This window comes from Lutra lutra, chromosome 15 (genome assembly GCF_902655055.1).
Source record: "Lutra lutra chromosome 15, mLutLut1.2, whole genome shotgun sequence".
Taxonomy (NCBI): Eukaryota; Metazoa; Chordata; class Mammalia; order Carnivora; family Mustelidae; genus Lutra; species Lutra lutra.
Window position 1 is genome coordinate 60,820,679 of NC_062292.1, and position 15,042 is coordinate 60,835,720.

Consider the following 15,042-nt stretch of genomic DNA (forward strand, 5'->3'; position numbering starts at 1 on the left):
TGTGTGTGTGTGTGTGTGTATGTGTGTGTATGTGTATGTGTGTGTATGTGTGTGTGTGTGTATTTCTGATAGAAATGCATGTGGGAAGGCTTGGAGGCCGTGGTGTCAGCAGAATGTTCTGAGCAACGTGTAAGATCAAACAGATGAAATCCTTAAGGGCCTTGCATTTCTTTTTTTTTTTTTTTTTTAAGATTTTATTTATTTATTTGACAGAGAGAGATCACAAGTAGACGGAGAGGCAGGCAGAGAGAGAGAGAGAGAGAGGGAAGCAGGCTTCCTGCTGAGCAGAGAGCCCGATGCGGGACTCGATCTCAGGACCCCGAGATCATGACCTGAGCCGAAGGCAGTGGCTTAACCCACTGAGCCACCCAGGCGCCCAGGGCATTGCATTTCTGAGGTCTAACTAGGGTTAGCCCTTGAAGAATCCTTCTAAGAGAACTTCTGGAAGATCCTGTGGGTCTAGATGGCGTCACCCGGAGCGTGAGTTGTTGCACGAGGATGTTGAAGGCAATGGCTAAGAACAAACTAAGAGGGCAGAAGTCCAGGAATGTATTTCATATAGCCAGCCAAAAAAACTTTAAGTCTAAAAATAAAGACAAACCAGTTACCACTAGCCTAAAGAAGATAAACATTGTGAATAATGAAAAAGTTACCAGAGTGAATAAAGCTTTTGTAGATATACAAAAGGAACTTGCACATTTCTCAAAAGGCCTTTCCCTTGAACCTTTGCAGAAACAGCTGATTCCTCAGCAGTGTCATAAAAACGAACCAGTTAATGTTGATGAAGCGACAAGATTAATGGCTCAGTTGTAATACACTGGAGACACATCAAATACCCCAAAAAGACCAATAAATTAAATGTTTTATACAAAAAAAAAAAAAAAGAATCCTTCTAAGATGTCCAGGCTTCCAAGTCAGCAAATGAAAGAGAGCTGTGAGGCAGAGGCGGGTCCTGCCTGATGATCATGGTCAGCAGTCTCTTGAGAAATTTACAGATGAGACAACTGACGCTTAGTGGGTTCAAGTCATGTGCCTAAAATCTCGTGGCTGGGAAAAAGTGGAAGTGGGATTCGAGTTGGAATCTGCCTCACTCTGAAGACCATCCTTTCCTGTGAATGTAATTTCACAGAAAGAATGTAATTTCACAGGCTCAAGACGTCACCTAGCTCTGGGCCCACCATTCTGAACACGAGGTTGTCCGGTGCAGTTGGTAGCTGGAGATGGAGTGGCAGGTGCCGTGGCCCAGCATGTGGACCGACCACCGGCAGAGCCTACACCCGTAGTCCTCAGACTTCAGACTGCCCAAGAGTGCTCTGGGGATGTTCCCCGACAGCTCCAGTTCTGAAGTCCCACTTCAAAGAGTCTGTCCTGTGACAAGGCACCTCAGGGGACTCTGATGCAAATTGTACAGGTTCCACACTTTGATGACCACAACCTTGGATGAATGTCTTATGTGAAGTTGGGTTTCTCTCTCCCTCCCTTCTTTCTTTTCTTCCCTTCTCTCCCTCTCTCTCCTTCTCTCTTCCACTTGCTACCCCTTCCTTCCTCACTCCCTCCTTCTCCCCTCCCCTCCTCCTCTCTCCTTCTCCCCCTCCCTCCCTTTCTCTCTCTCCCTCGTTTCCTTGCTTGCTTCCTTTTTTCCCTTTCTTCTGAGGCTTCTGTTAATTGGGATCCAGTGATGTGAGGCCATCACTCATATGTGCTACTCACCCTCTCTGTGCGTATCCCTGTCTCTCCAACCATCATTTGTTCCTTGCGAGGCAGGCGGGGATCCTGCATTCCGCGTGCCTTTCACAGGCACTTAGACGGGTGCGCTCCCAGGTTAAAACCGACACCAGGGGGCGCCTGGGTGGCTCAGTGGGTTGAGCGTCTGCCTTCAGCTCAGGTCATGATCTCAGGGTCCTGAGATTGAGACCCACATCGGGCTCTCTGCTCAGCAGGGAGCCTGCTTCCTCCTCTCTCTCTGCCTGCCTCTCTGCCTACTTGTGATCTCTCTCTGTCAAATAAATAAATAAAATATTAAAAAAAAAACCCTACACCAGGCACCTGATAACAGTGGATTACTTTAGAACTAGGCCTTTTGAAACACATAGTTCAGCCAAGGAAGGTGCCCCAGTGCTCAGCTGTCCGTGTGCTCTCTGTGAACTGCCTGTGTACGTCCCCGCTCATCACACAGTCCTGAGGGGCCCTGATGGGGACAAGACAGACTCAGTTTAGTGAGTCGTCTCCCTTCCCAGCTCTCAGCATTTCCCACAGCCTCTGGCGAATCCTCACTCCTTGGGAATCTCCAGACCTGTGCTTCCCTAGTCATGCTCGCCTCCTCCAGTGTCTTGCATTTTGAAAAAAGGAAAGCCCATTCGAGTTGGCTTTGAGCCTGAGTTTCAGCTCTCTGTTGCAGCTGGCTTACGATCTGGGGTACCCCCCTTTCTGGTCATGGCATGTCAGAGCCACACGGATGGTCTGAACTTGTTCCATGTGGGCAGTTTTCTCCCCTGGGCCCTGGTGACAAGAGCCCAGCATTCTGGGCATAGCAGATTCCTCGCCTGGTATCCCACAAGTGATGGATTCCTTTCTGTCTCTCTGATTTGGCCTGGGTGCCTGGATCCTGGAGTCAGGGTTACGTGGGTTCAAACCTTGCTTGTGGACTGGGAGTGCAGACACATTTTAAAACCTCTTCACGTCCACATACTCTCATTTGTAAAATGAGGGCCATAAGGTGGTTGTGAGGTTTAAATCAAACGATGCTTGGGAGTGCCCGCTTTATGGGGAGCACTATGGCAATGATTGTTATTGGTGGTGATTTTTTATTGTCCCTTCATTTCCCCAATTAAAATTCTATCAATCTTGCAAGGCCCAGCTGGAACTCTGCCTCATCCACAAAGCTTTTTGTCCACTCAAGTCAGCAGGGGACTCTGTCCTAAATTCTCGTGATCACTCACGTCTAAGATTAATGCTCGATTGCCTTAAATATTTAATACTGTGTTACTGTTGTTCTAGGACCTGATTGGTTTCATTCTTGGTCCCTGGTATAGAGGGGGAAGTTCTCGAATAATGGTAATAAAGATTATCTTTTTCTTTTAGCCTCTCCGCTATCAATGGTTATTCGCGGGAGCTCTTCTTCTGGGTGTCATGATTAGGAAGTACAGATCAATTCACTTAACATGAGCTCATTTGGGTTAAACTGAGATAAACTGGCAGCATCTACACAGCAAATGACAACATCCTGGGACCCATCATCAGCTGGCTTTGTGCAGCGGCTGCTCTTACTAGATACGGAGAAGGCCCTCATTCAGGGAACAGTGCATTCAGAGTCTGGTGTTACTGGTGAGAGACCTTCTTTTGACACCATCTCCTTCTGAAACTGGTGATTCTCAGCCTTGGATGCACAGTAGAATCACTGCAGAACTTAAATACTGATGCTCAGGCCACATTCTGGGCCAGTTAAATCCAAGTGTGTGTGTGTGGCTGGGGTAGGAGGGGAGGGTCTGGGTGGTGATCGGACCCAGGTATAGTATTCTTGGCTTTGCGATGCTGCCCGGGCTGAGAAGGACAGAATTGCTCTAAAATCAGGTCCCCCAGCTCCTCCACCGGGTGCACGGGCTTCAGTTTTAATTATGTGCATTCGCCTCTTTTTCAGGGATATTGGCTACAATTAGCTTGTAGGAATTAGCTTTCAGGAGATCGTGGATGTCTTCAGGGTCCAAACCACAGCATGAAAGAGAGAGCGTGTATTATCTGAGAATGCCTTGCAACCAGGCTGTTCATGGACACTCAGTGTGCCTAGGAATAGAATTTTCCTTGCCCTAGGTCACCGGTGCCACAGCAGAGAACTGACAGGGCTCCCCAAGGACCTGAAGTATTTATAACTCTTACAGTATTTCCGCAAGGTGAGCTTTGCTGCCAGAGGCCTGAATCGGGCCTGTTAGGAGTCACTAAGGTGGAGGAGTTGGACACAGCCGCTGCAGGCTCCTGGGGAAAAGGCTCCTGGCACTGAGAGAGAGGGGCTCAGGTGTCCTTGCTGGAGAACGGAAAGCAGGGAAGACGAGGCTAGCAGACCACCCAGGCTTCCTCCCCCATCTTGTCTGACATCTTTTGCACAGGGACTAAGTCCTCTGAAAAATAGATTTTTTGAGGTTTATTCTCCATAAACTTTATCTATTTTAAGTCTACAGGCCAATGAGTCTTAGTAAATTTCCAAGGCTGTGCAAGCATTACCACGATCCAGTGTTAGAGTATATCCATCACCCCAGAAAGATCCTGTGTCCTTGTTTCCAGTCAGTTCCTGTTCTAGCTCCCATCCCGGCAACCACAAAGCTGGGTCCTACCTCCGCAGTTTTGCCTTTTCTGGACATTTGCTATGAATGGAGCCATACAGTGTGTGCCCTTCTGTGTCTGGCTTTTTTTCACGTAGCGTAACATTTCTGAGGGTCATCCAACTTGTAGCCCGCATGGGTATTTTCTTCCTTTTTACTGCTAAAAGATGTTACGTTGTATGGATATGCTTCATTTCATTTATCCACACGTCAGTCTGGATCGCTTCTACTTCTGGGCTATTACCGAGTGCTTGGGCACCCATGCTCCAGCTTTTGTGTGGACATATGTTGTCATTGCTCTTGAGGAAAAGAGCTTGGAGTGGACTTCTTGGGTTGTATGGTAAATTTATGTTTAGCTTTTTAAGAAACTGACAAATTGTTGCCAGAAGTGGCTGCACCATTGTACATTTCCATCAGAAATTTATGAAGGTTCTAGTTTCCCCACATCCTCACCAATGTTTGTTATTATCTGTCTTTTTGACTCTGGGGGAGGCTGTGATGTGGTTTTAATTGAGGTCTACTTCATCAATTTTTTTCTTTTTAGAATCATGGTTTTCGTATCTTATCTAAGAAATCTTTGCCTATTCAAGGTCACAAAGATTTTCCTCTAGATTTTAGATATTTTAGATTTTCTGCTAATTCTCTTATAGTTTGAGCTCTTACATCTAGGCTTTAATTAATTTTGAGTTAATTTTTAGGTATGGCGTGAGTAGAGATATAAATTAATTTTTTTTTTTTTTGCATGTGGATATCCAGTTGTTCCAGCACCATATTTTAAAAAGATTATCCTTTTCCCTTTTGCCTTGGTGCCTTTGTTGAAAATCAATTGACCATAATTATAAGGGATTATTTCTGGACTCTCAATTTTATTGCATTGATGTATATGTTTATCTTTATGGTCAGTACCACACTGTCTTGATTACTGTAGCTTTATGGTAAGTTTTGCAATTAGGAAGCACAATCCTCCAACTGTGTTCCAAATTGTTTTGGCTGCTATAGGTTCTTTGCATGTCTATGCATATATTGGGATCAGCTTGTCAATGTCTGCAAAAAAGCCTGCTGGGATTTTTTTGTTTGTTGAACTTATTGATCGATTTGGATGCCAATGACCACCTCAATAATATTGAAATTTCCAATTTATGAATACCGAATGTTTCTCCACTTATTTAGGTCTCCTTTAATTTCTCTTGGCAATGATATGTAGTTTTTGGTGCATAAGCCTTTCAGTCAATACTTTTTTTGAGAGTTTGGGTGGTCCTGATAGGAAAATATGTTTTTGTGTGTGTGTGTTTATTGTTGTTGTTTTTTGTTATCCTCAGAGGTCTCATTAAAAACCATGGAGAGAGACACACAGCTTAGTAGCCAGGAGCAGGAGATGGTGCCGTGAGTGGGAAAGGCAGTAGACTGAGCATCAGGAGAACCAACTCTGATTTTCAGCAAGCCGCTTCACCTTCCAGTTTGCTGATCTCTAAAATGAGTATAGCGTAATTTTTTTTGCTTCAAGGTTGTAGAGTTAGAGGTAATGCATGCAAAGAGCCTAGAAAAATATAGTGGTTATTCACTGTTTGGTGTCAGGTGTGTTGGTGCCTGTGATGATGATGATGATGATGATGATGATGATGATGATGGTGGTGAGGATAGTGATAGTGATGATGGTGATGATTGTGGTGATGATGATAATGGTGATGATGGTGACGATCATGATGGTGAAGGTGGTGATTAATGGTGATGGTGGTGATGATGATGGTGAAGGTGGTGATGGTGATGATGGTGATGGTGGTAGTGATGATGATAATGGTGATGATGATGATGATGAAGGTGGTAGTGATGATGGTGATGATGGTGGTGATGGTGATGACACAGTGTTGTGTGTGCCAGGGGAAAAAAACCACTAGTAGAAGATGCTGCTCTTATGGCTCTCATTCTGGCCACTGAGTCTCCTTGAAGCTCAAGGCAGAGGCCAGTGATCCACAATGGAGAAGTGAACATTCCATCTCATTTAATCTCCAGACAACTCACTGAATTTACTTTTCTCATCCAAATTTTGTCATCAAGGAAACTGATGTTTGAAAAGATAAAGTCAAGTTTCCAATGTCACAGAGCTAGTAAGAGGCAGAGCAGGATTGAAAGCCAGACCTGTCTAACTCCAGAGCCTCTGCCTTTTCACTACATGTCACCACTTTCTCCTCTGCCAGCTCCCTTCAGGGGATCTACAAGGCAGCGATAAATTCTAGGAAGAGCACAAAACTCACTGGACAAATGGACACTGATAAGTGATTACTAGATCTTGTTTACCTTTGTATTTTACACGTTAAAGGTTTAATTTTGTCTCAAGATTCAGGAAGGCAGATTTGGTTTCCATCACCAAGGATTAGATGGAAAAACCAAGCTGAATTCATGGGGGTTGATCATAGTAAGGTTTTTTTTTTTTTTTTTTAAAGTTACCTGGGTTACATGACTATAGAGACCGAGATGAAAGACACCTTTGTTCTCAATTTTTACTGTGAGCTGACGTGAGTACTCAGCTGCACCTTACTGCCTCCATGTTCTGAGCTATAGTAGCACTGGTGAGAGAGGGGTGGAGCTTGTGGCAACGTGAGATTTCAGATCTGGGGCTGCGGAGGTCCTCCATCTGCTTCCTCCCCCTGGCCTTGCTCAACAGCAGCACAGTGACCCACAGATGTGAGTAGAGGCAAGCCTGCGCTGATGGCTCATCCTCTTTTCCCTTACTCCCATGCAGGAGATCGGGGTCTGATTTCTAGCAAATGCTTTCATATGGCGGTATGGATAGTGCATCAGCTTTTAGGATCGGGTGAATTTTTTTGTTCCATTTCCACTCTTGGCTAGTTTTGGGATTGTGGGGAATGCACTTAGCTTATCTGAGCCTCAGCTTGTTCATGTAAAATCATGCAAATAATTGTTGTGAGGATTAAAATGACATCCATAAAATGCTTATTAGCACCAGGTGTGTAATATGTCCTAGACAGAATCCCTTTGCTTCTTTTTACTGGAGTTAAAAATAATTAGATTTAGTTTTAAAGAATTCTCACTGTGGACAAGTGGCTTAGTCATCATTCTCTGCCCTCACAAATACCCCCAAAGCTTGGTGGTTAAAGATCACATACATTGATTTCCAGCTCATGGTATCAGAGGGCTGAATTAACCGTGCCTTTGCTGGGCTTCACTGGGTTGGGTTCTGCTCTTTGTACCCTCTCATGTCAGAATCCCAACTGAAGAGACATGCTGCACTCACAGCGGAGGACAGAAACTCAAGGGAGCAGGAGCCAATGTGTAAGGCATATTTCGAGTTTCTGCTTGGACACAACATATATCACATTTGCCCACATCCATTGTCATACGCCAAGCCCAAAGTCAGTTGGTGGGAAAGTACAGTCTATCTAAAGGGAAGCGTGGCATGGGCTTTATGAATGAATAAACAATCTACCTTAATAAGTGAGAATTTTGATAAGAGGCACTTCTTGGTAAGCCAAGGAGTAATCATTATATTCAAGGAATATTTGAGCCTCTTCATTTTTAATCGTTCCCCTTGGCTGTGGCAATTTGTTTGCTTTTTCAGGTTTTCTTTTAAAAAGCAGAGCTGATGAAAGACCATTTGTCAGCGTCTGAGAAAAGATTTTCCTGTTTCTCTTCCTTCTTATTCTTCTCAGCCACTTGCTGATTCATCCTTTTTTTTTTTTTTTTAAACTCATTTGAATGTTGGCTTGCTTAGGCCTCTCTTCTCCTTGTATACTCTTTTCTCCAGGTGATCTCACATATAACAGGCTTCAGCTGACTACTCGCTGAGGAATCCTATCTCAGCATTTGTGGCTCCAAAGCCTTGAAGCAGCCCGTCCAAATCACCCGCTGCCCCTGGCATCTCTTCTCTGATGCTCTATACATCTCCAAAGAGTAAAACCCAGCTCTGGCTCTGAGCATACCCTCTAGGACCAGACCATCCAGCCGCTTGTGTACATCAAGACCTAGAATTCATCCTTACCACCTCTTCCCTCCCTCCCTCTCTCATCCAGTCCTTTGCAAGTTGCCCTACCTTTACCTCCTAAGGGCCTCTCTGATCAGCCACTTCTCTCCATCCCCACAGCCACCACCACCAAACCCTGATCCTCCTTCAGTATCCCCCAGCTGTCTCCCTATATCCTTGTGTTCTCCTTCTGATTTGTTTTCTGCACAGTTGTAGCCAGAGTGGTTTTGTTTTGTTTTGTTTTTGAGAGAAGGGGAGAGGGGAAGAGCAGAGGGAGAGGGAGAGAGGGAATCTTAAGCAGTTTCCATGCCCAGCATGGAGTCCTGTGTGGGGCTCTGTCTCATGAACCTGAGATCATGGCCTGAGCTGAAATCAAGAGTCGGATGCTTAACTGAGTGAGCCACTCAGGGGTCCCTACCAGAGTCATTAAAAAAAAAAAAAAAAAAGGATTCACAATCGATCATATCTCCCTTTGGCTTAAAGCTCTTCAACGACTTTCTGTAATTTTTAGGATAAATACAAGAACTCTCTCCATGGCCCTCAGGATCCTGCATGATCTGGCTTTTTCTGCATTTTCTCCTGGATTTTATTTTGCAACACACTTCTCCTGCCTATACTGTAGCTACAGTGTTCTCCCCTTGCCGATCTTCCACGTGTCATGCCCTCACTCTCTTGGGGACTTTGCACATGCTTTCCTCTGTTTGAAATGTTCTTACCTTAACCTCCATCCTTGAAATCCCAGCTCAGGTGTTTTTTCCTTGCTGAAGCACCCCCTAGCATCTCCAGGTTGAGAGATTTGTTTTCTCTTCTGCGAGCTACAGTTTCTGTATCTTTATGTGCGCAGAATGTATCTTGTAATGTTTTTGTTTGCTTTGGTGACTCTCCACCTGGATTTCAAGGTCTGAAGACAGAGTTGTGTCTCATTCTCCAAACAATTTTTTTTCCCTTTTGAGCTTAAATAAAATGGTGCAAAAGCCCTTCATAAGGTCTAGAGAAAAATTCACTGCTCGTAGAGTTCTTTTGCATAAAACTCATAACTGCAAACATCAAAAGTTGGAGGTGGAAGGGATAGCTCTTGTGCATGGCCTTTATTTATTTTTAAGCATTTATTTATTTATTTGAGAGAGAGAGAGAGCAAGAGTGTGAGCTGTGTGGAGTGGATGGCAGGGAGCAGAGGGAGAGGGAGAAGCAGGCTCTCCGCGGAGCAGGGAGCCAGACATGGGCCTTAATCCCAGGACCCCGGTATTATGACCTGAGCTGAAGGAGATGCTTAACCAACTGAGCCTTTGGCCTTTACTTTTATTAATGACAAAATAAAGCCTCGAGGGTTGAAATTTCTTGTGTCGGCTTGTGCAGCTGGTAGGCGTCAGGTGAAGTTAGCCGTCTAAGTCCTGCCTGAAGGCGAAGGTTTGTGTACCTGGGCTGCTAGGAGGGCTCATCCTTTCTCTGAAGTTACCATTTTTTCAAAGGCCAACATTGTGCCAGGGATTGTCTTAGGTTCTAATACTCTCTAAATTTTAGGACTACATACTGCATTCAATCCCGATTTTAACTGGAGGGGAAATGAGAACCTCAGAGATTCCAATGTGTCCAAGGTCCATGCAGCTAGTGTGTTGGTAACACTGATCATTATGGCGATTTCTTTTTACTTGTGGTTTGTTGGGTGGGGTGAGGACTTAAGACGAGAAGAGCCTGAGTGCGTTTTCATCAGAACCTGGCAATCCCAAAGAGCCTTCCTAGTAGGAGGCTTGTATGGTGTCAGGGTCTCCCCGTAAAGTGGTGCCTGTCTGACCCTCAGGGAGGATGCAGATCAGAGAGGTTTACGGAGCTCCTACTATGCAGAGCCTGCACTGGGCCAAGTTCAGGGAGGGGAAGAACTAGAAGGCATGACTGCTTCTGAGGGAGACCAGATCAAAGGATCAGGCCTGTTCTGACCACTGTGCTGATTAGGGATGAGCCCACTATCACCTCAATGAATGTAGGGCCTGGCAGCCTAGTCGACCCAAGGCCTATACCAGACTGTATTTTTCTTAAATGTTAATCTCTTGGCCTAAACAGTCAGTCTGCTTAAGAAACCAGTTATCCTGCACCCTTTTCTAATCTGATCCTTGTCAAACACTCAGCATGGCCTTCAGATCGCCCCACATTTGCACCGGGTCCCCCGCCTCACCCCTCAACAAGATCAGAACTGTAACGGCCAGAGCAGGTTGCCAGCGTGCAGCCTCCACCGTCTGGCTGCTTGCAAAGAACAGATAATCCTTTTAAAGTCTTAATAGTAATAGATGATTTGTTTGGCCTTATTTTCTAACATTAGCTTTCAGACAGCCTGTATCAAGTCCACAGGTTTTAAATCTGAATCCAAGAGATGAGCGGTTCACAACAGGAAAGAGCTAAAGGCAGAATCACATGAAATCAAGCCTGGGAGAGTTAATGTGGTCGATTTCCATAACACGGACGTCTTCTTTATGCAGAGAGGCAGACTACATTGGTAGGAAAACCACGAAACATGGCATCAGAAAGACCTGCGGGTAGGTACTAGCCAGAAGAAACAGGGCAACTGCTAACCTTTTAAACCTTGGTTTTGGTATCCACACAATGGGACAGTAAGTAACATCTTTCAAGGCTGCAGGAAGGTTTTGGGAGTTGTTAACTTATTCTACAGTGTAAAGGCAAGCACCTGGCAGGAAGGGGAGCTCCCAGCAGATGTGCTGATGGCCCATGGTGCTGGGGGGCACCAGACACTACTTTCCTGTCGCCTCCGTGTGTTCATCCCAGGTACACAAACTTAAGTGACGCACACTCCTCAATAAATGGAGTGTTCCTCATCATATTCCTATGAGAGGCCCCTTATTTATTTTTAAAATTCAATTAGCCAAGGTATAGTACATCATTAGTTTTTGATACAATGTTCAATGAATCAATGAATTTAGTTGCGTATAACACCCAGGGCTCATCACACTACCTACCCTCCTTAATACCCATCCCTTTTGAAATGTAATACCCTTTACCCTCATGCTCACTCACCGTTCCGTGGATGACATCCAGGGACTGTTTTAAAAGGTGCATTTGCCGCGTGTGTAAGTGGTATGGTACTGTAATCATTCAATTCGACAACAAAAGTTTTTGTAGTGCCTCCTTTATGGTGGGCTCTGTTCTAGGCCTTGGGAGGCATCCGTGCATAAAATGCATAAAGTCACACTCACACTCTCGTGATGCAGGTGGAAGTGGGGAGAGAGTACTTACCACTTTTCATTTATTGATCATTATCTCAGATAGAAACAGAGCAGAGTGAGGGGGACCCAGTATATGTGTGTTGGGGGGTTACGGTACTGGGATTTTGAGGGCTTGTCATTCCAGGCAGAAGGAACTGCCATTGCAAGGGTCCTGTTGCAGGGTCATGGCCCTGCGTGTGTTAACAACAGCGGGGTGCCGGTGAGGCTGGGCCAGGGAGAGCCCTGGGGACAGGGGTGGAAGATGATATCAGGGAGTTACGGGGGTATGTGGGGGAGAGGGAGATCATCTAGGGCCCTGTGGGACTCTGTAAGGACTTGTGTGCTCTCAGCGTTTTGAGTATTATAGAGGGTTCTCCCCCCCTCCTTTATTTTTCCACTCAGCATCATTTTTTGTGTGTGTGTTTTTTTTAAAGATTTTATTTATTTATTGACAGAAATCACAAGTAGGCAGAGAGGCAGGCAGAGAGAGAGGGGGAGGCAGACTCCCTGCCAAGCAGAGAGCCCGTGCCCGGCTCGATCCCAGTACCCTGTGATCATGACCTGAGCCAAAGGCAGCCGCTTAACCAAATGAGCCACCCAGGTGTCCCAAATTCATCCACTTCTCTCTGTTTTCACGTGCCTCGGTCCCTGATCTGTCACCTCATGCCAACTGCTGCAATTATGCTAGCCTCCTCACTTCCCGTCATCCCTTTCTCTGTTTGCTTCTTCTTATAGCCAGACTGAGCCCCCAAACACACAAATTAGATCATGGGATTCTTGTGCTTAAAACTTCGAGTGCACCTCTGGGCCCACGGAGGAAATGTCAAATTCCTGAGCATTGTGGGGTTGACACAGAACGTTATTTACCATGGCGTTGTGTCTTCCTGACACACAGGCTACATTGACTTGCCATGAAGGTTGGGGCCATGTGACATGTGACGGGGAGTGACGTGTCACTGCCATGCCCAGGAAATTAAGAGCTACGGGCCCAGTGTACCTCTTCTCTCTTCTGCAGGGGACATCCCAGGCCCATGTTCTGGAAGGTGTAGTTACAGGAGGGAGGAGGGCTGCCCTGCCCCCATCAGACTTTACCTGCGTGAGAAATTGGTGTTTGTTGTGCTAAGCCAACGAAGCTTTGGGGTTGTCCGTCATTGTAGCCTAGCCTGTGGTGACCTGGAGTAGCCCAAGGGATGTATCAGGCCTTCTGGGGTCTGGCCTTGCTTTTCCTGCTGATATTACTTCTCTTCTCCTTTCCTTAGACTCTGTATTCCAGCCACGACATGCCAGGTTCTTTCCAGGCTTTGCACATGCTGTTCTTGTTGCTTAGAATGTCTTCTCGTTACTCAGCTCTCTTTGCCACGTTGCCTGGCTGGTCCCAGCTCAACCTTCAAGCCGTAGTTTACATGTTGTCTTCCTCTGGGAAGCTTTCAAGAGTCCCCACCACCTCCTGGGTGAGGGGCCCCTCCTTTGTGTCCCTTAGCACCCTGTGCCGACCCTTCGCTTCCCCCTCCGTCCTAAGTTTGCCCATTGACTTGTGTCTCTGCCAAATCAGACTGTTCCCTCCCTGAGCCCATTCTCTGTGGTGTGCTTGGGGCCAGTCAGGGGAGGTGCTCAGTTCATTGTGTGTGTGTGTGTGTGTGTGTGTGTGTGTGAAGATCCAGGGGATCTTAGAGGACAAGTTATTGTGAAAAACTGTAATTCAGATAGATTTCTTTTGCTAAGACTTTCTTGTTATTTTAAATTCCTGAGAGACCGTATTGGTTGGTCGTTGGGGGAAATAGTCTATATTCTGGTCTTACTAGCTGCGTGGTGTTAAGCACATTACTTGACCTCTGAAGTCTTAATTTCATTATCTAAGGGGGAGAAGAGTAGTATTAGTACCCAACTCACAGGGTTATTGTGGCAACGAAACAAGTTGGTGTAGATGAGCCCTTAGGACAGTGCTTACCCAGTAAATGTTAGGTATGTTGTTAAGAGTATCCTAAATGCAATTGTGGGATTAGATCCTGGAACAGAAAAAGAGGAAAAAACCAGTGACATCCAAGTGAAGTCTGAAGTTAAATCATAGTACTCTAGTTTTGGAATTTCTTAGTTTTGGCAGATGAACCACTGGAATGGGACATAACTTTAGGAGACACTGGGTGAGTGGTATGTGGAAACTCTCCATGCCATCTTTGTAACTTTTCTATAAGCTAAATTTCTCCCAGGATGTAGTATCATTATGATACTCACTTTATTCTTGTAAAATCCCTATACGATGTAGACATTGTAATGATTGCCATTTACAGCTAAAGAAACCAAGGGTCAGAAAAGTGAAACAGCTTGCCCGTGGCCACCCCTCACAGTCCACATAATGGAGTAGGAATGATAGGGGGGTTGGGGTTTCAGGAGAAGGCAATTATGAGCCCCTGCTTTGTGTAAGGCACCCCTCTATGTGCTGTGTCAACAAAGAATTACCAGGCAGTCTCGGTTCTCAAGCTCTTGACAAGCAGGAAGCCCATGTTCACACAGAGGTAGGGACAGAATCGGGGACAGGAACCTAGCCCTGGATCCGGGGGCTCATGCTCTTAACCATCACATTGAACACATCCGGGGAATCACGTGGGATTCGCTTGGGGGTTTTGGGACAGCTGGCTTTGCGGGTAGGGCTGTGGATGGGAGTCTTGAGTGGGTCTTTGGGTTGAGCCGCCCCGTCTTCTGCTCCCTCTCCCTTCCTCCGACCGGTCCTGGGAGGTGGATCACACTGGTACCCGCTCAGCTCTTCTGTTCAGCCCTTCACAGGAGCTTCACGAGATACGGCAGCTCCCAGAGCACGGGGCAAGGGCTCCGGGGTCAGGCAGCCTGGGCTTCAGCAACTGTTCAGTTTCCTATCAGCTGTTTGGTCCTGAGCTGGTGACTTAGCCTCTCTGAGCTTCCGGAAAATGAGGGTAGCACTGACCACCTGACCCATAGTTGTGAGGGTCAACCTGGTAAGAAAATGCATACAAAGCCGAGTATGGTGCCGGGTGCTTGGTAAGTCCTCAGGGAGCGGTGGCTGCCACTGCGTGCCTCTGTTTCATCCAAGGCATACATGATGAACCCTTGGCCATGTCACTAGACATTTCCAGGGGAGACAGCTTCATGGAAAGGAAAGAATGTGGACTTTGGAGGGCTGTGCTACGGACCAGCCCCTCATTTAACCTATCCAGGCCTCAATTTTCCACTGTAAGCTAATGTCAGTATTATAGGATCTAGTGACACTCTTGAGATGGGATATGAGGTTGGCCCGTGGCCATGTTTGGACATGTTCTCTTGATGTCACTTCTTGCTGTTGAGTCTTGTAGTTTTCTCTGTTTTGTTCAGATTAATCATAACTCATCCCAAACTGTTTGCGCTGAGGACAGGTCCTCTCAGTTGTAGGTTTCTCTCTCCCTCCCACCAGCACAATGACAGGCATAGTAGATCCTCATTAAATAGAAGTTGATCTGCTTTTGGGGTGGGCTTCCTCAGCATCTAGCTGTGTGCACCAGCTTTCTAGACTTTTCTAGATTTTGATCTA

At 46.0% G+C, this 15,042-nt stretch overlaps 1 protein-coding gene across 1 annotated transcript; it reads left to right on the plus strand.

Annotated features, from left to right (window-relative positions):
* The first annotated feature begins 460 nt into the window (after window positions 1-460).
* On the plus strand, window positions 461-884 carry LOC125086026 (ribosomal biogenesis factor-like). Its single transcript, XM_047705063.1, has one exon. It carries the CDS (start codon window positions 499-501, stop codon window positions 811-813), a length of 315 nt encoding a protein of 104 aa, XP_047561019.1. The 5' UTR covers window positions 461-498; the 3' UTR covers window positions 814-884.
* Window positions 885-15,042: the final 14,158 nt, after the last annotated feature.